This window comes from Pundamilia nyererei, unplaced genomic scaffold (genome assembly GCF_000239375.1).
Source record: "Pundamilia nyererei isolate P.nyererei 1_Seehausen unplaced genomic scaffold, PunNye1.0 scaffold00004, whole genome shotgun sequence".
NCBI classification, from domain to species: domain Eukaryota; kingdom Metazoa; phylum Chordata; class Actinopteri; order Cichliformes; family Cichlidae; genus Pundamilia; species Pundamilia nyererei.
This window is the reverse complement of record NW_005187405.1, coordinates 2,636,570-2,663,241: the sequence shown is the minus strand read 5'-3', so window position 1 is coordinate 2,663,241 and position 26,672 is coordinate 2,636,570. Positions and strand designations below refer to the sequence as shown.

General features: G+C 39.8%; 1 protein-coding gene across 4 annotated transcripts; it reads left to right on the top strand.

Moving 5' to 3' along the window:
• Positions 1–63: 63 nt before the first annotated feature.
• Positions 64–25,331, top strand: tcf3a (transcription factor 3a). Of its 4 annotated transcripts, none has more exons than XM_013912457.1 (20): positions 65–736; positions 4,144–4,243; positions 4,649–4,721; positions 11,181–11,254; positions 11,776–11,851; positions 12,528–12,568; positions 12,689–12,824; positions 13,203–13,252; positions 14,586–14,685; positions 15,109–15,245; positions 15,368–15,518; positions 15,640–15,698; positions 15,824–15,902; positions 18,593–18,669; positions 18,775–18,945; positions 19,081–19,192; positions 19,336–19,465; positions 21,264–21,505; positions 21,935–22,081; positions 22,888–25,331. In XM_013912457.1, exons 2-19 carry the CDS (start codon positions 4,190–4,192, stop codon positions 22,072–22,074), a joined length of 1,902 nt encoding a protein of 633 aa, XP_013767911.1. In that variant the 5' UTR covers positions 65–736; positions 4,144–4,189; the 3' UTR covers positions 22,075–22,081; positions 22,888–25,331. The 4 variants fall into 4 exon arrangements, with proteins under 4 accessions (XP_013767921.1, XP_013767911.1, XP_013767918.1 ...); XM_013912464.1 differs by lacking the exon at positions 21,264–21,505 and adding an exon at positions 19,682–19,920 and having other exon boundaries at positions 73–736; XM_013912460.1 differs by lacking the exon at positions 65–736 and adding an exon at positions 1,311–1,837.
• Positions 25,332–26,672: the final 1,341 nt, after the last annotated feature.

The window sequence follows — 26,672 nt, the reverse complement described above, 5'->3', positions numbered from 1 at the left end:
TTTGAGAACAAAATTAAAATGCAGGGAAGCCCTTAGGCAAAATGAGACAGCCCCTGAAGTCGATATCGAAACATATTTGGACGGCCCACATGCCAATCAAAATTTCCTCGCATCCTATTGGTCCTCCCCCCGATATTATCGTTCCATCTTCTGCTCGTCTAGTCTGTTAGGCTTTCCGCTGTCCCCATCCGCCAGTACACATAGACCCCCTCCAAATTGGTCCTCAGATCCTTTTCTGTTTCGTTCGCAGCTACGAAAAGGTGACATTTTGCGGTGTGTACAACCAACGCTGCATCAGTACACAACAACGCTACTGAAGCGTGCTTGGCTCGATTTTTTTCCCCTTTTTAGCTGAAATCGGACACCGCTGATGTTATAGCGTCAGTGTCCTCCCGCAGGCTGCGCTGCGGAGTGATATTCCATTGGAACCGACAATGTGGAGGGTGTTAAAATGTCTACTTGGAAAATGAAATGGTTACAGTTTCTTTAACACTGAAGAAACCGAGTAACACAAGAGTTATGGTTCGTGGGACACACGTGTGTTCAGCTTCGTGACAAAAAAGACAGCGAGTCGAGGCGACAGAGGAGCGCTTCATATTCTCTTTCCTCATCTTCATCAAGCCACAGTCCGGACCACGGGGAAAGGATCCTATCCCTAACTTTGTTTTTTTTTCCTCCTCTTTTTGTACTCCAGCCGCTAATTTCTCTGTGTTGGATGTCACATTGTTAAATTCAGGTAAATGCGTGCTAATATACATTCATAACAAGCAAATGCATTTCAAACAGAAGTGGTTCCTCACGTTGTTAGCGGAGTAATAACCAAGTTTTTAGCGCATCGTTGAAGTTGTGCTGTGAGTGCCACAGCCGGGAAAAGCGGGGTCCTTGTTTTTTTCGGCCCGAGCGAACTTGCACTGTTATTAGTAAGTGCCAGGGGCTTGTGTGGGCTGAAAAAGACTTCTTTGTTCACTTCAAAGAGCTATAACGTTAACGCACATTAGCATATGACCAGACTGAGTGAGCTCCTCCGGGATTTTGTTGTCTGTACTGGTAGTGTGAGGTGTTTATGGACGCGAACATTCGCCGTGAAGCCTTAACGCAGACAGGCGGTGTTGGCTGCTTTTCTCTACTTGTGGGAAATGCTAAACATTTCCAGCGCTTAGTGAAATGAATTTTATACATTTATTTTAAGTTTTATTAATTTATCCAGGGGCACGTTTATAAACCACAAAATTACGTATGTAAAAATAAATACCCCAGTAAAAAAAAAGAAGAAGTATTACTTGGGTATTATTCATCCCCCCTTCAGCTTCTCAACCGTTAACCACAGCAAAGAAGCAGCGATACGGTCGCCAAACGCTTTAGTTTCTCTTCCCCACTTATTTTTTTAACCCCCCGATATTATTTTATAGCGTTTTTACATTACTTATTGTTTTATTTAAGTTTCTACCATTCATCTGAAACTTTATGAAAGAGGGTGGGGGGCGAGTCTTTGTGTGCATCAGTGTCTCATTCTGCTGCTCGACGTCAGGGCAGGCAACAGGTTTTTAAGTCCTTTTAAACGGCCCGCAGGATTTTTAACCGAGCGATGAGCCGCCGATGGCTCTCTTGTGAAGCCAGGTTTCACCACTTGCATTGCTATTTCTGCCGTAAAACTTTTTTTCTTGACACCTAAATGGGCAGGCCAAAGGTGGGGGTGCTCAAGACAAGCGTATGCAACTTCCATTTGTTAGGAGGGGCTGAGGACTTATCCCCCATTTTGACCTCAGCTCACTGAGAGAAAATGCTAGATTATATACTGTCAACGCATTGTTCCTGAACCAACAGTTTCTCCCTACTGGTAAGTCATAATGCTGTTGTGTCAGTATTTATCCGGTCTTTCACCATTGTTAGATTTAGTGTGCGCATCTTGTCTTGACTTCGGGGTAAAGTAGGTTTTATTGGCTTTATTGTTAATATCTATTGTTGACAAAGTACTAGGGTAACTCGCAGTATTTCCAAGTCTGCTGTAATGGATATGACAGTGGTATTCAAATTACTGATATTTTAATGGGTTGGGCAGTGCAGTTGTAGTTGCCATGCATAACTAAAATTAACTGGCTTTCCCCCTTTCTGGTGTATAGTGTTTAGAATAAAAGCCAATCTCCAGTCGTGGCATTGAAATGTTTTTGTTGGGTTTTTTTGAAAAAAGATCAATCATAATGAAAAATATATTACAAATTATATTAAAGGCCGGCAAGTGTACATCCCACCCTAGCCTTATTGTTGTTGTTGTTGTTTTTTGTTGCTAATTTTAGTATTTACTTATCCTGTTGCTGTCTTCACTCAGTGCACTATGAAAATAACCAAAACATACAGGTTTATTGCTAAATAAAAGAAACGAAAAACATTTTGAGGCACACCAAGGAGGTCTTGGCATCTCTCTGAAGGAAAATCATCAGTACTGTGATTAAAATATAGATATGTATTTTTAATTTTTAATTTAGGTTTATTTTTTATAATCCAGGTGAAGGAAAAACAACAGAAAAATGCACTTTCTGTTAAGTAAGGTGGTATCAACTTTAGATGAACACCATTGGCGATTATGTGCCTAGTCACCCCCCCCCACGACCCATTTTAAACCAGGAAAAACCCTGACATGTAACACTCCCAGTAGATTGTAGACATAAGGACAGCCTCCGAGTGGTTGTCATTTGAAAATTCCTGAAGTTTATTCAGTATTACACTGTGCAGATATTTCAGTGTTCTGTTTGCAGTATGTACTTTTCACATAACCTGTTATTAGTGTTGGCAAATAAGGACCCAAAATTCTACTGTTGCTGGGTCTAATAAATTAATTACCTGCTCTTTTAATTTTACAAAATATCTTCAGGTTGCTTTTAGGTACAAATGGGTACGTTGGTACAAAATATTTTAAAGTGGCAAGTTTTAAAACTTGAAAATGTCTTTATGTCAGTCATATTGCCGCCAATCGTTTTTAAAGATTGCTAAAGGCTGGTTATTTGTGTTTGTTGTAGCCATACTTTACTTTTGCTTACCGCTAATGATCTCTGAGTCGACTCTGAATTTAATCGACATCTCTGACGCAAAATCAAGATGTGATTTCCTCCAGGTGGCATTTCTTCTTCTTCTATTTTTCTTTCTTCTTTTTGTTTGTGACTTTGTCCACAGTGTGTAGAAATGATTCTTCTCAAGGTGTTTTCCCCACTCAGACTGCATTTGCTTTGATATAGGCTGGTACTGTTTAGGACTCCAAAATAGTGTGTTACCACTTTGTAAATTTTAGTGAAAACAAAACTTAAAACATGTTGGGTTTTGAGGTTGGAGGGAGGAGTTTGAGTTTAGTGCCTGACTGACAACAAGTGCAGTGTGGCCTGTGGCCAACCATGGTCACTCATGTTAGATGTGGCCTACCAAGTTAAGATTTTCATAACTTGGTCAGTATCTCGCCTGCTTTATGGCATTTGAATGGTAAAAATATAGAGCAGAGGAATTTGCAGCTTATGTATATCTACCGTTGCACTATGCTGTTTAATTGACTTCCCTCAGTGCTTTTACGATCCCTGCATTACTACAGTGTGAGAAATCTATTTCATATGGACATTGTAGTGCAGATCCATATATCTGAATTTTTGTAATGTTACTTTATTTTTTTAGAGAGAGAAAAAGAGGTTTTGATCAGCCTCAGCCATTTTTACATACACACACACACACACACACACACACACACACACACACACACACACACACACACACACACACACACACATCATTTCTGCTGATTGAGATTACATTTTATTTAAAATACTAACATTTTTTTTGTGTCTGTATGTCTCAGCTTTTTAATTGGGGAATAACATGTCATCCTTACCATTAGGAGTGATGAATGGCACGGTGAAAATGACACCGTATTTATACAGGTGAACGAGCTAAATGATCAAATTTCCTGGAAATCTGAGCTGAGTGTAATAAGCAGTAAATATGTTTGTCTGGTTACTATATTCATATAAGTAACGTTTTTATAATTGGACCATTTTGCCTCCATTTTTGGATTAGATATATTGCAGAAAGCACCAGTTGTCAGAACAGTTGACCATCTAACAAAGAGGCAAAATAAACTTACACGCTCCTTACCTTTGCTTGTAGTCGCTTGCTGAGACTGAAAAGCCCAAGTGAAGAGCAGCAGCAGAGAATGGCTGCAGTGGAAACAGACAAGGAGCTCAGCGACTTGCTGGATTTTACCGCGGTAAGATTTCTCCAGAGATTGCTTGAACTTGTTGAGTGAGCATCTCATACACTTCATCATATTCTCACAGATGGCAGATTTTAACTTTCATAACAGATTTTGAACACTTGTCAAGTAGATTGAAGTATGTATGGCATTCATGTTTGAGCAGGAATTGAAGGACTGCAGCGGGTACATGAGAAGGTTTTAGATGAGACTCTTGTTGTCTGTTTAATTTGTGGTGTTAGTCAGGCAAAGCTGCATTGTGGAGATTGCTTTATGCCTGTCATACCTGCTGGTTAAACAGGATAAGATAAAGGATAGGGTAGTATAAATTATTACCTAACTATCCTTCCCACAAATGAGGAGGGAAAGTCTTACACTGAAATCCAGTGGTTTGTTTACAGTGTCGTTCCTCTCTTTCAGATGTTTGAGCTTCCAGTTTCAAATGGCAAAAACCGGCCAACAACTCTCAACAGCCCTAAATTTGGAGGTTCAGGTAAGAAAGAAATCTTTTAGACATTTGTTTTATCTCTGAGCCTTATGTTTCAGGTCAAATTTCCTTTAAAGACATAATGATATAAATGCCAATACTGAACAACCGATACCCTTCTCATCTTTTCTCTCAGCTAAAGGTAGTGAGAAATATTGGGGGTTCTTTTTGTTATTATGCACTGTAGTACATTTCCTGACTGTAATCTGAACCAGTGAGGGGCTTTTTCCAGTTTCAGTATCCGACCTTCGCACACTCTTTGTGTTTTGAATTAAAATAGAATAGGAGACAGTTCCTTCTCACCTTTGCTTCTTATAAACGGTTTTTCGATCAGACTTTTTGAGAGAACTTCAGGAACAATTGTCATCTTATTTTACATCATGCAGAACAAGCATCATCTTCCTTACACTTCCTCATCCTCACCTTCTCAGCTGTTGCCATTCAATCACGTAAGGACAAAGGCAGAGGGTGGGGGTGGTGGAAGCAGCCCAATTAATCTCCTGTGCTTACTCTGTGGAAAAGTGTATTCCCTTGTCCTGCAATCTTGCACCCTACTTTTTTTCTCCACATTTTCACTTAGATCTATTATCTGTCCCAATCAGCAACCCCACCAGGTGGACACTTGCAGTCAACATTAAGGCGCATGTGTTGCTTGCAGTGTAAAAAAAGAGCCTCAGAGATGCCTATGACATTGCTTTGAACATTTATCTGTATGTGTATTTCCTACAGTAGGCCTGCCTGGGTTATACTTCATCAAGTTGATTGATAAGGAACAGCAGTTGTCATTCAGTATGAGTGGGCAAACAATCAGTGTCATAGATGGAGCCAAGGCAGTTGTTAACTTGTGGGCCAGAACTAAAGAGGAGATATAACAGGATTCATTTTCATTATCCCCTGACATTAGTTTGTTTTTACTTTTGCTTTGCTTCACTCTTAAAAGCCTAGCAAAACCAGCGTATCTACAAGGTTGCACATCAGTGTTGGCTTAAAAGCAGATACAGCAAGGTGACAAACTTTAGCAATTTAAAGACAAGATTTCAAGTTGATCATAGTGATTCTTGGCATGACAAACAGGGTTAACTCAATATCCTTTGCTTACACTGGTTGAACTTGTGAGACGCTATCAAAGGGTTACTGATGTATATTTGGGGCACAGTGTTATGTTCTTTCTGCTGTTAAATCATGTATGATCTATACTGTTCTTTGAATTAGAAAATGTTAGGTAGTTAGCTTAGTGTGGCATCAAATTTAGAAGAAAGAGGGAAACATTGTTCCAAAGTTTAAAAGTACACCTTTGAAAGCTTAAAAATTTGATCAAATCTTGTCAGTCTAAGAGAGTGTGACTTCTGGAGAAAGTGTGTGTGTTTTATTTATTTTTTTTCTTCTTCTTTGTACGAGGAAATGACTTCCTGAAATCGTGTCATGTCAGTGATGTTACGAGGTCTGCCACCATCAGCCTAGCCACAGAGACCTATACTAAACCAACCATGTTTCTGCAACAGGCCAAAATACTGTTGCGCAGATTGATTGTTTTCTCTAATCAGGAAATGAGACACATTCTTTGTTGTTGTTTGTGTATCTCAGTGTGTTAAAAGATCCTTGCATTTCATTTTTAGAATGAAAGCTTTGTTTCCTACATTGTTTTCTTTCTTTTTTTTAATGTAGTACTAAATTGTACTGTTTTCTGACTTTTGGGGATTAGGGATGGGTACCGAAACCTAGTAGTAAACAGGCAGCAGTGCTAAACAATTAAGACCTTAATACTGACAAATGTCAGTTTTCTTTTCTGTACTGGAGAAATCATGTCATATGCTATTCCTAATTCAGAAGAAAGCTGTTCTGCGCAAAGAGCAGTGGCAGCACTGGGTACCAAACACACAAGTTCAGCAAGTACCACGTTCAGTGGGGGACATGAACAGTCTATGGAAACATGGTCTAAATGCATCACATACAGGGATGAGGAATGCATGGTTTTCATCTGCCTGGCTCTTTGTTCATCTCTCAGTGACCCATGTATGTAGTGTTTGGTTTCATGGTTTAATGATTAACAGCAGGCAGCTGATTGGGTGTTTCTGAATTCGGTCTGATATAATCATGTCATCACTTGTCATTCTGATAGTCACGGTTTCGTTTTCAGAGCACTTAGAGCTTAAGCAGATTCAGTGATAAGATCCATGATTTGTACAGTTGAGATAAGAAAATAAAACTCCAAAACAAAAAAGGTACTGTTAAAACACTCGGCCAATAAGCAGTATCATTAGTAGTAGTGCTGTTTAAAACCTAACAGTACAACTAAATATGATTTCTTTTGCAACCCAGCTTACCTTTCACTCGTTTTTTTTCTCAGTGTACTTTCATTTTTTTGGTTGCTGGAAACTGAGAATCCTAAAATATATTTTTAAATGCAGAAGAGAAGGAGGTAAAAAAAATTTGCATGAAATGTTTCATTTTTCAAACGTGTTCGTGATTCTCAGATACTGAAAGTCACAAGTTAAATCCATCCATCTGCCAGTACATTTTCTTACCCACTTAACCAACTTGGAGGCTATTCCAGGTGCCACAGGGTGGGAAGCAGATTTGATCTTTAACATTTTAATCCCTGGCACATATTGCTGTTAAAATTGTTTAAAAAAAACCCCAAAACATCACCTGGTTTCAGGTCCTGGTTTAATGTAAAGTTTTAATGTAAAAGCACTATATGGTAGTAGGATAGGGTGGATTGTGTTGTGTTTGAGAGGTTGTCGGTGACTCACAGCTTAAAAACAGTCAGAGCTTTGCTATTGTACATTGTTCAGTATTTCATTAACAGTGTTCACTCTCTTGAGATTTATCTGACATCATGCTTTGTGTCTGTGTGACTCACTTTGTCGAGGGAAGGAAGAAGTTGTGTAGACAAACGGCGCACTCAGTTATAGGTGCCTGGGGCAGTGTTCCTGTAAAAACGAAGACATGTCTGCAAGTTTGGTCAATGTATGTGCCTGGGTTTTGCTCATGAAGCCTATGACTCAGGCTGGCTGTCTGTTTCCAGTGTCTTTCTTCCTGTGTAATTATAGACTAGCCATGCTTAAAGGGGCGTTGCATGCTGGGAGGAGAAGTGCATTGGGGTTCTCCAGAGACTTTGTCTGATGTTACTCACCCTTCTCTTCGTTTTCTCTTTCCAGTTGTGGTAATTTGTCTGAATAGCGCGCTACTCATTATTTTCTCACGAGTGTAGCACTTCAAATGGCGTTAGCGGAAATGTGGTCTGTAGAGAGCTATATAATTTTGTCCTTTTTTCTTTTTTTTTTAATTCGTAGCCACACAATTGCTCGAAATCCTGTGGATGTTTATGTATGATGAGGTTTCTTGCAGTGTTGGCAGTTTGATCATTTTTATCTGTTAAAGCACTCTAAATTTTCCTATAGAGCTGGATGAGCATAATTTCCGAAAAGGAGGATGTAGATGAGTAACACATTACAAAAAAATGATTTGTCAGAAACATGAAGGCCCTGTTGGAGGTAGTGAGGAGGAGAATAGAAATACATCCAGTATGTGCTTTTGTCAGAGAGAGGGTCACATTCTGTGGTTTTGACAGATTTAAACAGGGTTATGACTGTTGAATTCCTTTAAATATAGAGTAAGTACACATATTTATCTGTCCATATGAAATGACACAAGAATCCCGCATGAAAACAAGATGGTATACTTTTGAGAAAATGACCAGACATCACAGTTTTTCTGAATCAGATTAATTTCATTCATTTTTATTGCATTGATAGTAAGATTCTTTTGAAATGGTAGTAGTTCAGAAAGGGTAGGTTCTGTTATAACAATCTAATAAGTAATGTCACTATTTTAATTACTTCATCAAAGCAGTGCAACAGATTTGATTACTTTTTAAATAACTTTTCTAAAATGTTTAATTGGGGGACTGATTCTGGTTTTTAGTAAGTTATATTAACTTACATAATTAAATTATGTAATGCCCTGTAAATATCAGGTCACAAACCTTTTACTTACTATATAGTGGCAAAAATCAGGACAGGTGTGTGTTTTGCATAATATGCTGAGGTTGGAGAAAACCATTGGGAAGCAGCAGCGTGGCAAGAACAAAAATCAAGCTGTTTTGAAAAGGTAACATTTCTTCTTCTTCTTTTCTTTTCTAATAAAAAAGGTGCATTTATATAAGTTTTAATTTATTAATTGATTTTTTTCATTGATTTTTTATTTTTTTTTACTTTTGACTCTTGCTGTTAAATTTGCTTTTACCATCAATTACAACATGAGTTAATCCCAGTAAGTGCCTTGAAGAAGGACAGCTACCTTATACAGGTCTTCTAAAATGACAGGATTTCTAGATGTTTCTGCAAATCAGACCCCATGAGAGGTTTTAGTTTTCTTGCTAGAAGGTCTTCTAGCACAGTCTAAATCACAGGTTCTCCACATGGATTTTGTTGAACATATGGTCACATGATCCTAAATGTTTGTGGGGTTTTGTTTTGTTTTTGCTGCAGAGATGTGTAGAAATATTAGTATGTACGTTACATAGAGAGAGTGTGAAATGAGCGTTGCCTCCTGTTTAGTTGCAGCATTTATGGACAAACATGGCAACAGTGACAGTGTAAATGAATACTTTCAAAAGCACAGCACTAATTAACCTCACCCGTCACAACGCGGTGGGGTTGATTAGAGCCTTAACAATAACAAAAACATGAAATATACATCGAGTTAAATTGGATATCAAAGTTTGATGAAAGTGTAAACAAATTAAAAAGAACATAACGATATGAGAGAGTTCATTACAGCAGCTAAAAGTTAAACACAACTTATAACCATGTAGCTTAATTAAAACACAGTTATATATAGTTGATGAAATACAATTTGACAAAGCAAATGTAAAATGTCAACTTGCACAAATAGCTGAATAAGTGGCTGAGTATATTCACAGTCCAGGAAATCTGTTTTCAAAATCAGTTCGCAGCTGTTCTTTGTCTGCCAAGCAGTTTTTAGGTTAACAAAATAAGCTGAACCTCTGAGTTACACAGTGGGTCCAGTGAATTTTATTTAAATTGTGTCACTATCAATCACTCTTTTGCCTAAATGAGTAAGAGTAGGAAAGCATGGACAACACATTAAAGTAGTTTCGTTTTTTTGTCTTTTGTTAAAGCAATGCGGCGGTGTGGAAAAACAGACCACTTGGTAAATAATACCATCGATTTAAAAAAAAAAAAAAAAGATTGTAGATTTACCATTACAAATCAGGTTTCTCTATCTTCTACGTTGCTATTTCTATTCCTGTCGAAGAAGAGAAGGTGCCACATATTAATGTCCTGCTAATTAGCGAGATAGCTGTGTTATGGTGCGTGATTCTGAATGTGCAGTATTCATGTCGATCGGTCAAATAAAGCAGCTGAAATACTCCACTGCTCTGTAAACCCACATTTCATTCTAATATGCTAAATCCGTGAAGTGGAAATAGTTGCAGTGTATTTATTTCATTTTTTAAAAATATTTTCAGAAATGCACTTGTTATCCATAACAGTGTAAAATAGAAAACACTGAATTGAAGCCTTTTCTTCTCTCTATTGTGGGCACTGATGATTTACAGCAATAGTAATTCTTTTACACATTTTCTTTATCATCTTTGATTGACATGAAGAGTGACAGCCAGCCATAGAGAGGGGACAAGACATTTTCTCCTTCATCTCCTATTCTGCTGCTGCTGTTTGTATAGATCACAGTTGTCACAGCAATCTAGCAGCTCTCGGCAAAGTGGACCCATCACTCTGCCGTACTGCTGATCCTGTCATGATTCTAGCCCCCCTCTCCCCCCCTCCACTTTTTAATTAGACAACAAAACAAAAATATGAATATTCATAGACCTGTGCTTCATTAATATGCACAATTATGCAAATCAGTACGCAATTAAGCTTCAGCTTCCCCCCCAGAGATGCCGTGTTGCGGTACGAGAGGAGATTGAGAGCAAGGGGACAGGCAGGAATTTCTGCTTCACCAATCCTTAAAATCACCCCTTTCAAACACATTCACCTCTTTGAACGGTGAGGTGCTCCGGCCAGGGATGACTTGTGCAATTTGTGCAAGATTGAGACCTTGAGTCTGTGTTAAGACGAAGGTGTAGGCCAAGTGTGTGAGAATAGATGAGCTATGAATGACTGTTGCCATGGAAAATGTAAAAGAGTGGAGTGGGAGAATGAAGAATGTTGAGGATGATTCTGGGAGCCTCACACTGGGTGTTAATTATTCAAACTTCCTACAGCTCATATCCACGCTATGTGACAGCACTGTCACTATGCTGTCTCTGTGTGAGCTGCGAAGTGAAGCTCCTCGCCGGAGGTTACTTCGAGCTGCCTGAAAAACTTGTATCAAAGCAAGTTCGCCAAGTTAGACATTTCTTTGCAAAGTGACACTGTAAACCTGTGACAAGAATTTAGTGGCTAATGGCTAACCCAGTGCTTTGTCTTGCAGGTATAGATGAGAGGAATGGGTCCAGTCCCTGGGGAACAGGGGAACAAAACAGTCCATCTTTCAACCAGGGAAGGGTATGGCTCATTTTCACTTATTGCATTAAGAAAAAATAAATAAACCCTTAATGTTACAGCCCAGGTTCCTGCCATTCTCAATAATGTGAACAGCCTAAATTAATTTAATTTAAACGATGTCAGGACTGATCTGTAAAGTCCAGCATGGTGTTGCATATTCATTCTGAAGCTTTTTATGACTTTTTTTCACACCTTATAAAAGGTCAGTACAACAGTACTGGAGTGCTCTACAGTGCTGTAGAACTGTATTCAGGGTTTCTAGCAGTGAAGTTGTTAAGCTTGAGGGTAGCAGTAGACTCATAAGCTGCATCAGCTTTTATCTGAGATTGAAAAAATAAACAAAAATTCTCAAATCTTTTGGCCCAGCAAGGGGTCTTTCTTAGGCCCATGAGCTGGGAGCTTGAAATACTTTCGCAGAATACTCTACTTTTATCTGCAGGAGTTTATTTTCTTACATGGTAGCTTTGGTCTTTATTTATTTGTGTTTCTATTCCTAATACCTTTTGTTTTCTTTCCCTCAGGGTTATGGAGAAGAAGGCCTTTACAGTGAACAAGAGGCCATGGCTTCTGCTCCCATATTTGAATCAGGGATCGTTGGTAAGGACTTGTTAACTAAACTGAATAAGGCATTGAAGCGTGGACACCACAACTTTCACATTGTCCATTTTAGAAACCAAAGAGAGTCGGGGAAGTGTGAGGCAAATGTTGATGAAGATTATAATCGTACTTAATTATGGAAGAACACTGACTGAAAAACACAAGTCTATATGAATGGGTAGTGTGACTGAATCAGAACGAGGAGTTGTTTGGGGGACAGAGCAGCTATTCTTAGGTTGGACACTAACATATCAGTTTAAGGCAAAAGGTTTTTAATGGATGAAGTGTGAGTAGGGTAGTGGGGAGGATGTGGAGGAAGGGTTTGTTTGTGTGCAGTTTGTGTGTTCAGTGTGGGAGGGGTGCGGAGTGTAAAGGGCACCCATGCACAAACAAGGCTGTCCCTTGGGATTACATTGGCCTATAGCTCCCCTCTGTTAACTGGCAAAGGAGGGGGGTGTTTGTGAGCACAATTGCCCCAGAAGCATTTATAATGGGCCAATTTGTCTTTTTTCTTTTTGCTGTCCGCGGCCATAAATACCGCAAGTCTTCATATATACTCACATAATGGGAGGTACCCAAATAGAGAAAAGGGGATAGACAGTTTGTAATTTAACATAAAAATACCTTCTACATTTTTAGAACCTTAACCTGATTTCATGTAATTTCCCCTCAACAGGGAAGGCAGAACGAGGACCATACTCGTCACTTGGAATGCAGGTAAATAAATTTGAATGGTGCTTCATCCCCATTCGCTGAAGCTTCTTTTCACAAATTTTGACTCTTGGTCAGTTTTCTTACTTTCTTTTTAATTTGCGTCTCATATTTTTCACTCTGTAGCCGGGCTTCATGACCAGTGAGATACCCATACCCAGTCCTGATGCCCTCTCTCCATCTGGCACAAAGCCAAACTCTCAGTTTTATCCCTCCTATACAGGGAGCAACCCTCGCAGGAGACCCTCACAGGACCCCATAGGTAAGGGTGCAAATTATTATTTCAGGCAGGGTGTTGAACACTTAGAAACCGAATCTTCTGTCACATTTATCGTCTTGTTCTGATCTATTTTAAGGTTGTGTGTACAATCACTTCTCCTGTTGAGGTTTTTAAAAAGTGTCTGAAAAATCTCACTTCTTCTTAGTGAGAGAAAATGAAAATCCTGAGCTCCCAGGGAAGAAAATTGGCCAATAACATCACCTTCATTATCTTTAGATTAGACATTAATGAGCAGTAACAAATGCAGATTGATGGATCAATTCGGCAGGAAGAATCTTTGATTGTATAGTTACTGGTGCAATAAGGTCTTTTTGTGTAAGCTGGCTGATATGATTTCCCCTCCTGTCTGCCTCCCCACAGAATCGCAGGCAAAAAAGATCAGGAAGGTGCCCCCTGGCCTGCCCTCCTCTGTGAGTACTTCATCCATACTTCAGCCCCATACTGTATCTTGCATTCACTCCATGCGAGCCCAGGTTTTAATGCTTTACGCCCTTTTTCACATTCCATTTGGCATCTGAAGCCGCTCCTTGGCTTGCAGAGCAGTGTAAAAGCTGCAGTACAGGACTTCCAGCTCTTACAGCTGCGCATCTGCACCACCAAGTAAAAAAAGGAATCGGGGAAAAAGCCACTCATTCACCCAGTCCCTCATTTGCAGTATGTATTTATAGTGTGTTGTATTTGTAGGCCCTTTACTTTATGACCACATTTCTTTCCCGCTGCCAAGTATACTCGTTAGATCACAGAAGAGAATTCATACTGGGGTTTGATGCTTCTTACTCCTCCTCATTTTTTTTCCTCCCACTCTCCCTCTCTGGGCACCCTATTTCCTCATTTTCTCTACCCTCCACCCCACCCCACGCCAGCTCTCTCTCTCCTTCCCCCTCCACCGCCATCACCCGCAAACAACAGCCCTCCCCTTTCTTTCTCCCTCCCTCCCCCTTCCCTCTATCCCAGCTGCCAGAGAAGTTGGCCGCCATCCAGGATACGGCAGATGGTTCAGTAATTAGGAGTGCATCTCTCCGTTCCCTCTTCTCCTCTCCCCACTTTTTTCTCTCCCTTTTCTCTGTGTAATCAAATTATAGAAGAAAACTTCAGTCCATTTGGATTTGAGACTTTCAGACACAGTTTGATACTTGAATTTACAAAGAATGGCCTTGATTGAGAAAGTTTAGGTGCCATCATAAACGTACCAAATCCAGCTAAAGCTTCCATTATATGGTCACATCGTCCCGTCCTGTCTGTAAACTATTCTCAGCATGTTTCTGTTTAACAGGTTAATATGTAAAAATGGTGGACAGGGCCCATAAAAGTGCTGGCATGATTCATTCAGTACACACTACCGCTCTGTGCTCATGCCTGTAAAAATGTTGTAATCCTCTGTTTATTCAATTTAAGTAGTAAAACCAGATAGAAAATAATAGATTCTAACCTTGGATTGAACCCATACTTTTAAGGGCTGTAATCAGGTACCTACTGCATATGTTATTTTAGTTTTGATGTTTCAAATACCCCAGACACAGTTATTTTTAAGAACATAGTTTTGCTTATCTACAGAATTATGTTCAGAGAATTTTCCAGATGAAGTTTGAGCAAACCCACTTGTGTGTTTTAAGTGTTTTAAGACAAATGCAAATTAAGTTACTGCATGCCATGCTTGCAACAAGTCATCATATAATTTAGCAGTTACTTAGCTTTATCACACTGAGCATTCAAGGACTGAGCTGTTTTTGTTCTTTTTGGTAGGTTTATACATCAGCCTCAGGGGAGGATTTTAACAGAGACAATGCTTGCTACACAGGCTCCAAGACAGGAAACGTCTACCCACCACCATTCTTCATGCAAGGTCAGTTGAAACAACATGTTTTGAAATCCCCCCCCCCCCTTTTTTTTTTTTCTTTGTGTTGAGTTGAAAAGTTCAGCCTGACTTAAACACTTTCATAAGGTTTTTGTGAACTGAGAGGTGAATCGCTCACCTATGTAGAAAACAAATATCCTTTATTTTCCTTCATAGCTTTTACAGCAGGGAAATTAGTTGTCTGCTATATTCTTCTGGATGTCCAGATGAACTGTAGATGCTGTCACTGTATGCCAGTAAACACGCTGTGGTGCCGGGGTGTTGAATGGTGCATCACGGTTGAATGAAGTGATCACAGTAATGTGACATGTCTCATATGTAGCCTTCATTGTCCTTTTATCTCTTGTGGCTGGTTTTCTCTCGGCCTTCTTGCTTCCCCCCCCCCTCACTCTGCTGGATGTCCCCTGACAGAAGGCCTCCACCCGCCCTCAGACCCATGGGGCTCTGCCGGGTCGATGGTTCAGCCTGGTTATTCTGCCATGCTGGGTAACTCCCCCCATCTGAGCCAGCATGGTCCCTTTACTGCCATCAACCCCCAAGACAGACTGGTAAGCTCTGCAGTCACACTTAGGTTTGTTGATGAGGTCAACAACACACATTAAGACAAATGCATCATTAGGAGCTTCTGTCTGCTTTTCTTTTTAAATGGTTTTGTGTGTTTGCTTTCAAGAAACGGCAGCCACTGCCCCTCTCTCCTCAAAATTACCCCCTGCATGCCAGTGAAGTGAGCGGGGCTCATCCTGCTGGCTTCAACTCTGGCTCCAGCAGCTTTGGAGTCCCCAGCCACACACCCCCCATCACTGGCAGCGAAACCATTATGGGTAAATCCTTTAATGTGTGCTCCTTTATTTTATTTTATTTTTGAAAAATGCTGGTGTTGTCTTAATTTAAATTATCTACTATCCTAATTGATGATTATTACTCCGCTCCCCCTCCATTTAGCAAATCGGGGTGCGATACCCGGAAGTTCAGGTGACGAGATTGGAAAAGCTTTGGCATCTGTAAGTAACAATATATTATAATCACATAGTTTTAAATATTAAACATGATTGCTCTGTTTCATAATACATATAAATTGTTATATTGCATTTCATTAAATTAAAAAAAAACAAAATTCTGTGTCCAGATCTATCCTTCAGACCCAAACAGCAACGCTTTCCCTCCGTCCCCTTCAACCCCCTCTGGCTCTCCTCAGGCTTTATCAGGTAAGTCAGTGACTGTAGTCCTTTAATCCTGAGGCCTCAAGGTCAGCTGGGCCTCAGCTGGCTGTTTTGTAGCTTTGTTTGTTCAAACCATGTATTTGTTCTTTCCTGTGCTACTCCGCAAGGCCATGATACATACTTTGAAAAACCTGTTGTTTTCACTATGGCGATGCATGAACAGTTTAAAGTGACAGTGCAGCTCCATCTGTTGGGTTAACATGGAAGTAATGCATGTTGTTCAAGCCTTTAATTTTGTGTAAAAAGGGATGTTAACTTTCTTATGTTAAGTTAAGCCATGAACTGTTTCAGTGCCATCAATAGATTCCAATACTTCTCATTTCTTACATTACATGGAAAACTAAAAAGCTACCTTGGATATATCTTGTGACCTGCTGGACTTTTTTAATGTGGAGTACTGTTGATTACCAGTTCAAGTTAGAAACATAGATGGGAGTAATCTTAGTTCATGAACTTTTGCCATGTGTCATTGAGTTCATGAAGGCCTTTTTCTTGCATTGGCACTGTACAAACATAGAACTGAGATAAGTTTGGCATCCAAGATTATCTTGACATTTAGGTCATCAGATTTGGCTGCACGTTGGTAGTAAGGAATGGTTCAGTTATTCACCAAGCACTTAACACTACTTTTTTCATATTTTATTAAACCCTTGCTGTAAATGCAGGTGTTTCTGCCACAAACAGGGATATTTTCTCTAGACGTACTGTAACTGGGGTGATATAACTACCCCATTCACAGCTTAACCTTCACTTGATCTTTCTCACACACATACACCAGCCAAATATAGCTTATGAGAGAGGAAGGGAAAATACCATAAAAATAAAAAGAGGGTGGGTCGCTTCCTTATTTGTATATGCGTTCAGTCCATGCATGAGCTCATCACCACCTAATTCATCAACACTTCTGTTGAATTAAGAAACAAAGTAATAAAAGTGATGCGTATTAGATTATATTGGACAGAGAAATTTCTTTGAAAATTTTAATAAGTTTATACTCAATATCATTCCATATCTATTGTATCTATATCTTCACATTTACTTGATGTCTCTTTCACATTACAGCAGTTTCACGTGTTGAGTTTCAGAAAATTACAGCCCGGTTTTTCTCAGTTTCTCAGCAGTTGATGGTTGGCCACACATGACAATGAACATGATTGGTCCACTTACAGTGAAGGCAGTGAGTCTGTGTTACCTTATTCACTAGAAATGTCTGCATTTCTTTTTGAATTTTGGCCATTTAAACATACATTGCACTTAAATGACTAATAATAACCATGGTGAACTGCGATCTGTTAATGGCCATTACACTTAAGAGACGATATTACACATGAGCCATGTTGTTAAAATTAACAACTGTTTGAACTGTGAGTTCAGATCGTGCTTGTTGTTTGTTCAGCAGTCTGACGTTATGGAGGCGGAAAAAGGTGGGGATGGTGGCTTTTGCATTCCTAGTGGGTAGCAGTTCATGTTATGGATCAATGTTTTAGCTAATAGTGCTTTTTGGGACTAGTTGTCAAATTAAACTATGTAACTTGCAAATTGGTTCTACAGTATAGATGTGAGTATAATGCAATAAAATGTAAACATCAAATGAGTTACAATTGCATTTACATTAGACAAGTAAAAAATTTCCTCTTGGGAATAACCCAAAACAACTTTAGTGGGCAAAAATGAAAAATCTAACAACAAAAGTAGTTTAAGTGGCACACAACCTAACATATGAAATGCAATCTTAAGTATGCATGTTATTTCCACTTGGCCACTGTCACATGACAGTGACGTTAACAGAACTTCAATTTTGGACCTATGGGTCTGTTCCTTTCTGCATGTCTACATCAAGGCTCGTTGTGGAGAACAAATACTAGAATATTTAAAAGCCTGATTAACGACATTCACCGTGATGATAAACACAGTTGGAGAAGGGAAAGAAGATGCTAAACAAGTTGACTTTGATAATTTAGCTTTGAGTCACTAAACACGTGCTAAACAAAATCAAACGTATGTATTGTGCAAAAATCTCTTTGTATATGATGCTTTGCATCTAGGTTGTTGAAGCATCTTGCGAACTTGCCACAGTTATACTGCAGATTTAAGCTGCGTCTTCAGTCGCATACTGGCTCAGTGGTGTTGAAATCGGGGCTGTGTAGGGGCGTATCAGGACTTCCTGTTCTTGTAGTTGAAGGTGGTATTTTTTTTTATTTTTTTTTTTTACTCTCGTTCAACGTTGTTGCGCATTGAACTCGGGAAAGATCAGCGTTAACCTTCGACTGAAAGGCCAAAGCTACAAGGAATGTGTTCAATGCGTCACTGCTTTTTTCTCTTTTCTTTTTTTTTTTTTGTCCTGTTTTCAGGAGTATACAAACATATTTCCTAATGTTAACAGAAAAGAGAACATAACCATCTAAGACAGGATAAAACTTTAGCATGACGACACGACTGTTTGCACAGTGATGCAAAATGTTTTCTCTACATATGAATATCTCTAAAGGTAAACCTAATAGGCCTTTATGCAAGACAAGCATAACATGTAGCTAAACATTGTATGGAGGCTGTTACTCGTTACTCACTTTAAAGTACCCCAGGTGCATCAATAATAAGAGAGAAAACTTCCCGCTGACAACTACAAATTGTAGGGCTTTTTTTTTCTGAATAAACTTGTGATCTTTGTTTCTCAGGCTCTGCATCCCAGTGGACTCGATCCTCTGGTCAGGCCACACCTTCACCTAACTTTGATGGGGGAATTCAGTCTATGGTGAGTAGGTTTTTCACTCTTCATTTTTATTAGAGATTAGAGTTGTACAACCCTTTATGCCTCGTCTTGCCTCATCATTCCACTGTTCTTCTTTCTCTGTTGCAGAGTAAAATGGGGGACCACTTGGATGAAGCCATCAATGTTCTTCAGCGTCACGCCAGCGGGCCAGGGCTTGCTGAAATTCATGGCCTGCTGCAGTCGGGCTTAGGGTTACCGCCAGGCTTGTTGGTTACCGCTGGCAGTGCAGCTGGACTTCCCAGTCGCCTGCAGGGAATGGTGAGATTCATGAATAGTGTGAAAGAAAAGCTGAAGAAATGTAATATTTTAGTTTAATTCCAAAGTACATAGCGAAAGTGGTATGCCCATTTTTGCTACTGTTATGCCAGTATTAAGATTAATTTCTGTTTCAAGGTGTCTGGCCACCACGAGGACTCTGCTAGTCTGCCATCTAGTGGGGGACTTTTGCATGGGCACCATGGCTCTGCATCTGTGCCACCACTCTCTCAGCATGAAGGCTTTACAGGTGCGACTTTCTTTTCATGGTGTCTTCCTGTTTTGTACAGCATGTCTTCTAATACTACACCTCTTTTTGACTGTGTATTGTTTCTTTCATTGTTTTATAAAAATATTGTTCCTCAGTAACTTTTGTTTCTGGACTGTGTGTAGGGCTACCTGGTAACATAAATCGCCCCACTGCTGGTATCAAACAAGAGCTGAAGGACGACGATGAGAACTGCTCGATGACAGACAAGTCGGAAGATGAGAAAAAAGAAATGAAGAACCGCTCTCGAACAAGGTGCACAGAATCTTAAACCTTATTTTTATTAATGCATGTAATCCTGTTTGTTAAATCTTACTCTGTATTGTAAATTTGACAGGGACTCAGTCTAGTTGTTACTTACTGGTAAAGCTTTTTAGCTTTAGCGATGGTGTCTTATATCAGATGTACAACAAGTGAACTGTACCCATACTGTTGTTTCCTACCTCCTCCTCTACCATGACTCCTCACTAGTCTGGATGAGGAGGATGACGATGAAGATCTACCAGTGGAGATTAAGGCTGAGCGGGAGAAAGTGCGGAGGTTGGCAAACAACGCCCGCGAACGGCTACGTGTGCGGGACATCAACGAGGCTTTTAAGGAGCTGGGCCGCATGTGTCAGCTCCATCTGAACAATGAGAAACCACAAACCAAACTGATCATACTGCAACAGGCTGTTAACATTATACTCAACCTGGAGCAGCAAGTTCGAGGTCAGTGGGTGTCCAAGGAGGAAGGAAGTGGAGGGGAAGGGCATCTTTACAAAATAAAACATCCATATGGCTTCACTTTCCAGCTTCATGTCCTACTATTCTAATATTAAAGCCATCTTGTTGGGATAGTTGTTACTCCATCCACAGTCTTAAACATACCGACTGGTTTTAAACGTTAGTCTTTATGCACCATTTCCTAAAATGGCCAATAAGAAAGGACATGTGAGTAGTAAGTCAAGCTGTCTGGTTGTTTTTAAGACAAGCCCATTCTCCAATAAATCGTAAAAGTTTAATTTTCCTGTAACACACACAGGACTGCTGTGTGTTCTGCAAAGCCTCAAAGCTAGTTGCTTGTTTCAGCGAAAGTGCTTACATGTCTGTCTGCTTCATTTTTGGACAACATTAACAACTTTTGTCTGCTCTTTTTTTGTTTTTGTTTTTTTGCTATTGTCTCATTATGCTTTTATTCACCTATTAAGTTATTTCAGCATTTTAATGTCTTTAATCTCACACAGTGTCCTTCATAGCATGCAAGCAGGGCTCTGTGCTGTGTAATAACCCGCCTTTGTAGCACTGTTTTTGTGCGTGTGTTGCTCTTTCAAGCATTTGAGTCTCTAGCTTTGCTTTACTGTTTAAAATAAAAAGGAATCGTTTCGCCAGTCATTCTCCCATCCCCTTTTATTTTCTTTACAGATGCCAACCGCGACCTATTCTTCCTCTCATTCCGATAAATACATCTCCAGCTGCTGATGTATTTAACATGACACCTTCAGTGTATCTCATTGTGTGTTTCTTCTGTGTCTTTCTGCGTAATGCATTTCGGCACAGGGTGTTGCTTCCTCTCTCTCCTTTTCTGTCTCACTTGCCATAACTTCTCTCATTCTGCTGGACAGTCACAATAATCCCCTCAACTTCCACCCTGGACCCAAATGACCGAAAGCTTTTTTTGGTGATTAGGTACCCTAAAAACACCCTAAAAACTAATGATGCTGGTCAGCTGTAGCATTTTGATCCAGTTCGGGCTTGAAGCCCCTGAGTGTTGAGTCTTCAACCTAAAAACTTAAGTGATTTTATTTTAACTCAAGCAGATTTATGTGCCCATGCGCACACACTCCTGCAGTACAGCTCCGCTGATATCTTCATTGGACGTTTAATTGGTCTCTTTGTGGGAGTTTGCAGTCAGTGCGAAGGTCAATTTTTTTCCTGGTAACAGGAAATTAGCTTAAATTTTTTTTAAAAGCAGTCTAACTGGAATTTTAGTGAGACCACCTTGCCTAGGTTCAGTGAGGGTTGTGATTTGGGTTTGTTAACCAGCCCTTCCAACCCCCCACCTGTCCTCCCAGCTGCAGCCTTGTCTCGGTGACCGATGAGAACCTGACTGCTGAGGAGAAGGAGCAGAGGGAGCGTGAGCGCCGCCTTGCTAACAACGCTAGGGAGAGAGTGCGTGTTCGTGACATAAATGAAGCCTTCAGAGAGCTGGGCAGGATGTGTCAGGTCCACCTGCAGAGCGACAAGGCCCAGACCAAGCTGGTCATCCTGCAACAGGCTGTCCAGGTCATACTGGGTCTGGAGAAGCAGGTGCGAGGTAGGTCAGCCAATTCAGAACAATCTGATTCCAACAGGCAGCCAGCCATCTCTCAAACATAGCTGGACATCAGTCGCTAGGTAGTCACCCAAAAGACATTCCCTTCTGTTCCTGCTGAAAGTGTAAATTGCAGTTTTCTCTTTGCCTTTATCGCATGCGTGTTGTTTTTTTGTTTTGTTTTTTAAAGGGGGGGAGAGAAAGGGAGAGCATCTGAGGAAGTAAATCCCTGCTTTTCTGCCAGACACCTGCAGCTTCTGCCATACTTTCCATTCTCACGTCTTGCTTTTCTCTTTTATATCCCTCTTCTGTAATAAACCATTTGTATGTTCATAACTCTGCTGTGTATGATCTGTAAGGATTTCTCTAAGCTTAACAAGTCCAGTTTTGTGTGTTTTTAATGAATACATCTTTTTTAAATTTTTGTTCAAGAGCGTAATTTGAACCCAAAGGCTGCCTGCCTCAAGAAGAGGGAGGAGGAGAAAGTGTCCTGTGTGGACCCCCAGATGCAGCTTAGTGGGGGTCACCCAGCTGTAGGAGGAGATGGACACAACTCTGTGAGCCATATGTAACTCTTAGGTGAGTTTGCAGACTACGTGGATGTCAAACTCATTTTACACTGTGGCCCACATACAGCTGACTTATTTGATGTAGACTGGACCGACAAAACTCCACTTTCTGTTAGTGGAAAGAAGTTTAACTACACATTCAATCCCTGAGATGTCTTAACATAAGAATAATCTGTCAGCATGACTGTTTGGGCATAAATTATAAGAGGGACATGTGTAGAAATGTGTGGCTCACTTGCTTAACGTGTCCTATAATTATAATACAGAATCTCCAAAAGTTGAATCTGTTCATCTGGACGTAGCGTTTTGTGGGAGAAACGTTTCGTCGCTCATCCAAGTGACTTCTTCAGGAGACTGAAGAAGAAAACGCTACGTCCAGATGAACAGATTCAACTTTTGGAGATTTACTTTCCTGGATGATTGAGAATGCATCAAGACATATAAAGCAGAATCTTTGTAAATTCACAGAATTGGGGAAAAAAGGAACTTTGTTATTTAGTTGTGTATCTGTTACTTAATTACTTCGATATGGTATGAATGGCCATGGTGGAGGTCTTTATCCACAGGAAAAGATGTAAAACTTGTAAAAATACATTTTTAAGTCCAAACATCTATGGCTTTCTTTATAAATATCCAAAGCCATCCAGTGGGCCAGTTTGGAGTCTTTACCAGGCTCATTTTGTCCCCCAAACCTTATGTTTGACACCCCTGACCTACAGTGAGAATATCTTGTTCTTCCGTCTTATGTGTTGTTTGTTTTCGGTGCTTATTTCAATTTGTAGAAGAAGCAATTTTTTTTCTTCTTTTTCCTTCTAGTTCCTGTCGATTGTACAGCCCTAAGAACAAGAAGCCTTAATATTTCATAGTCATGGATCTCAGCGTGTTAATCGACTGTTGGAAAACACACGCACACACCTCATTACTGACGAAGCAGGTGGCCACATTCCTGACGATGAATCCAAGAATAACAAGCACACTGATACAAAAAGCGAAGAAGAAAGATTTATTGATCTCCACACAGAAACGCGTTGAACTGAGGGCACTGGTTTAAAGAGAGTGGAAACTGGACATAAGGACATTCTTATGATCATCGTAGTTTTGTAAGACATTTAAAAAATTTCTTTATGCTTTGGGAGCAAAACTTGTTTGGATCAAATGCTCATGAGAGCAAAGTTAGGATTTGTATTGATGGATCATTATCGCCATTCCCATCAGAAAAAAGGAGGTCTTACATTCTTCACAAGAAAAAAGGGTGGATTTATCTGTTTAATTACACCAGAAGTGGGCTTTATGCATAGTGTTGATGAAAATAATAAATATTCTCTTGACTGAATTAAAGAGGCAGCTTACACCTGCCAGTGGAAGCTGACTGCTCTTTTTGCCATGCTGGTAATCCGGGCTGTATTTCCTACATTTATTAAAGCGGCTGAGAAGGCGTCGCACACTCGCACTGGGTTCATGTTTGCTCTTTAAGTGTGGAGCCGACCTGAAAGTCCTACACATCTGTTACTGTCACTGCCATGCAAGTGGAATGGAAAGACTAGAAGAGACAAACACATGACTGTGCAGAACCCACAGTGCTGTTGAATCAAACATGCACACCGACACGCCAACCCCTGTCCGCCCGTGAGGACTTGAGCATCCTTCTCAGTTTCAGCCGCATCAGCCTGCCAGCATCCAATCGTATATAAAGATGCTGTTCCAGCACGTAAACCTTACTTAACACAAGTCTCAGAACAGTTTGTGTTGTGGTATATTACATTTTGCTAGAAGACAGAAATAACTGAGTATTTAAAGGGATCATGAGTGTTACTGCCACCTTTTGGAGAATTTATTGCCACTGACTGACTTGTTTTGGTTGCTCGGTGTTTGGTGTTTTGTTTTTTCCCCCCTCTCCTTCTGAACAATTGCAGAGCCTGTTATAAGGATCTTCCTTTTGTAGAACTGATTTGTCATTGTTGTTTTTTTACTCTGTATGATAGTTGTAAGAGTTTTGTTTGTATCATTTAAAATGTTTTTGTTTGTTTAAATTGTTTTGAGTGTAAGATGACCCCGTTTAGATTCTAGGAACAAAGTGAGGTGTTTGCTTTAGTGCCAGATGTGGGGGGTAAAAAAAATATTAGAAATTGCTGCAACATCACATGTTGTGACTCTAATTTTTTTATTTATTTATTTTTTTTAACTCTTTGAACACAAAAACCTGTCAGGCCGTTTGTAGTTTGATTATTCTGCTGTTTGACAGTTTCTCTTAAAATGAAATTTAATGGGTTTTTTCTTTAGCTTACCCCCTTCTTCTGCTTCCCCTGATGTCAGACTCTTTGATGAGCCTGTTGATTAGTTTCTGAGGAAGGTGCAGAAGCGGAGGTCTGCACAATCTGCAACAAAATTTGCTGTTTCATATTAATATGAAGCATAAAAAAATTAAAAAGGGTGGCCCTGGTCATTTTCCTTACCATGGGAGTTTTGATATTGGTTTCTCACCAGTGCCTGAATATGTCTCTGCTACACGGTGGATAATGTTGCATTTAAGGATTTGTAGGTTATACCTTTTTTTCCCCCCCTTAAATAATAGAGATGTATAAAAGCATATGCACTTCAGCAAAACCGGTCAGTGTCTCAAACACCTAAATGAAGAGTCACTCTCTGTGACCAGCTTCTGTGTGTGTGTGTGTGTATGTCTCATGAGATGTAAGATGACTTATGTGGTCTACAACTTTGATGCTGAAAACTGTACTTCTTGTCTTTTGTGTTCAGAATTTTACTTATGATTTTGTTCTGAACTGGCATGTGCATTGATACATATGTACAGCTGTATGATATGTCCTTATCAGCTTTATCATTGCAAGCTGATACTGATTTGTAACAGTATTTGTCATTATTTCACAAAGTTGGCCTGTGGAGAAGCCCCCAAATATCATTTTCTTTGCCACTCACTCTGGTCTTTTTCACTCCACAATAACGTGTGTGTGTGTGCGTGTGTGTGTGTTTGTGATGTGGTTTATTGCTACTGAACACTTTGATTTCTTTACATGGAAGATGCAGTAAATCTGTATCAAACACATGCACCTGACCCTTTCTGCCCACCACAACAGCTGACCTGCTATAGATCTGTCTTCACTCATGTTTGAGGACAACATCTATGTAGGCTATGTCCTCAAAGTGCCTCCAGTTTCCTATTTTTTATATATAAAGTAGATATTGAGAACTGTTGTGTATATAACAGTAATGTAGCAATAAATGTGCCATTTTTATTAACAAAACCTTCCCCTTTTAGTGTCTTGGTTTTTGAATATACTGCATTACCTGGGTGAATCAGGATCTGTTTGATCTACTCAAATGTTTTCCAGCCATGTTTAAAGATGTAAAAAAAAAATTATCTGCTGCATTTTTATACATCTTTATAAAAATCTGTTATGTCAGCTATCATTTCTGCACTTTAACATTCAGTTTATCTGCTCACACAGTTTTAAAATCAGCACATTTTCTGTCATTACAAATCCTGAATCTGTGACTGCCTGAGACATCCACACGAACCTTCATTCTTAATGTCTCTGCAGTGCAGGCATGTATGTGTACAGTTGGGTCCAGAATTTGTTGGATAAAGAAAATTTTTTGCAGTTTTGCTTCTGTGCACCAAAATATTTAATATAATATTTCATTTTAAATGCAATGATAGCTGAAGGCCTGATTTTCAGCTGGGCTGAAGGTCTTTAATAAAACATTTGCATCAATTTTAAGAGCCTCCATATTAACTGGACAACACAAAACTCGTAATGTAAGTTGTCAGGTTTTTAATGCTTGGAGTTAGTGAATATCTGCCTGAAGTCGAGTACAAGTAGGCTTCACCAAATGCTGTTTCCTCCATTCCTCCAGACACTGTTAGTACTTGTTTGTTGGACTCTGACTTCTGTTTAGTCCTCAGTAACTGAAACAGATGCACTGTTGGGTTGAGGTCAAGTGACTGACTTGGCCATTGCTTTTGTAGTTTCCTTTTGGGTCATTATCTGTTTGCACTGCCCAATTAGTTTTGCAGCAATCTTTACAGTGAGTACACTTTATAATTCATCCCGCTGCTTCTATCATCAGTCACATCATCAGTAAACACCAGTGACCCAGTATCACTGGCAACCATAGATGCCATGATGGTGCCTCCACCATTTGGGACAGATCGTGTGGTACACGTTAAGCTTGGTTTCATCTTCAGTTGTCTTCTGTGGTCTTGCAGGGTTTTTTTTAGTGTTGCTGAACTGACCCAGTGCATTTCTTCTTTTAAAGAACCAAATTGCTGATTTTACGTCTCCTGATAGATTTATTTTGTTCTTTCAGTCTAATGATGGCCTCCTTCACTTCCACTGACATGTCTGTGGCCCTCGTGTTTAAAACGACAGTGAAAATCTATTAAATGCAAACTTAAATAATGCAGATTATGCAAATTCAACACTTAGAATCGGTTTCAGATATCACATCTGCATCGTTTGTTGTGAAATAAGGGAACAGGCCTCACCCACCCATGAAACTGCTCATCAGCCAATTTCCCCATTACTTTTTAACCTCTGTAAATGGGGACTTTGTATACAAATGGCTGTAATTCTTAAACTTTA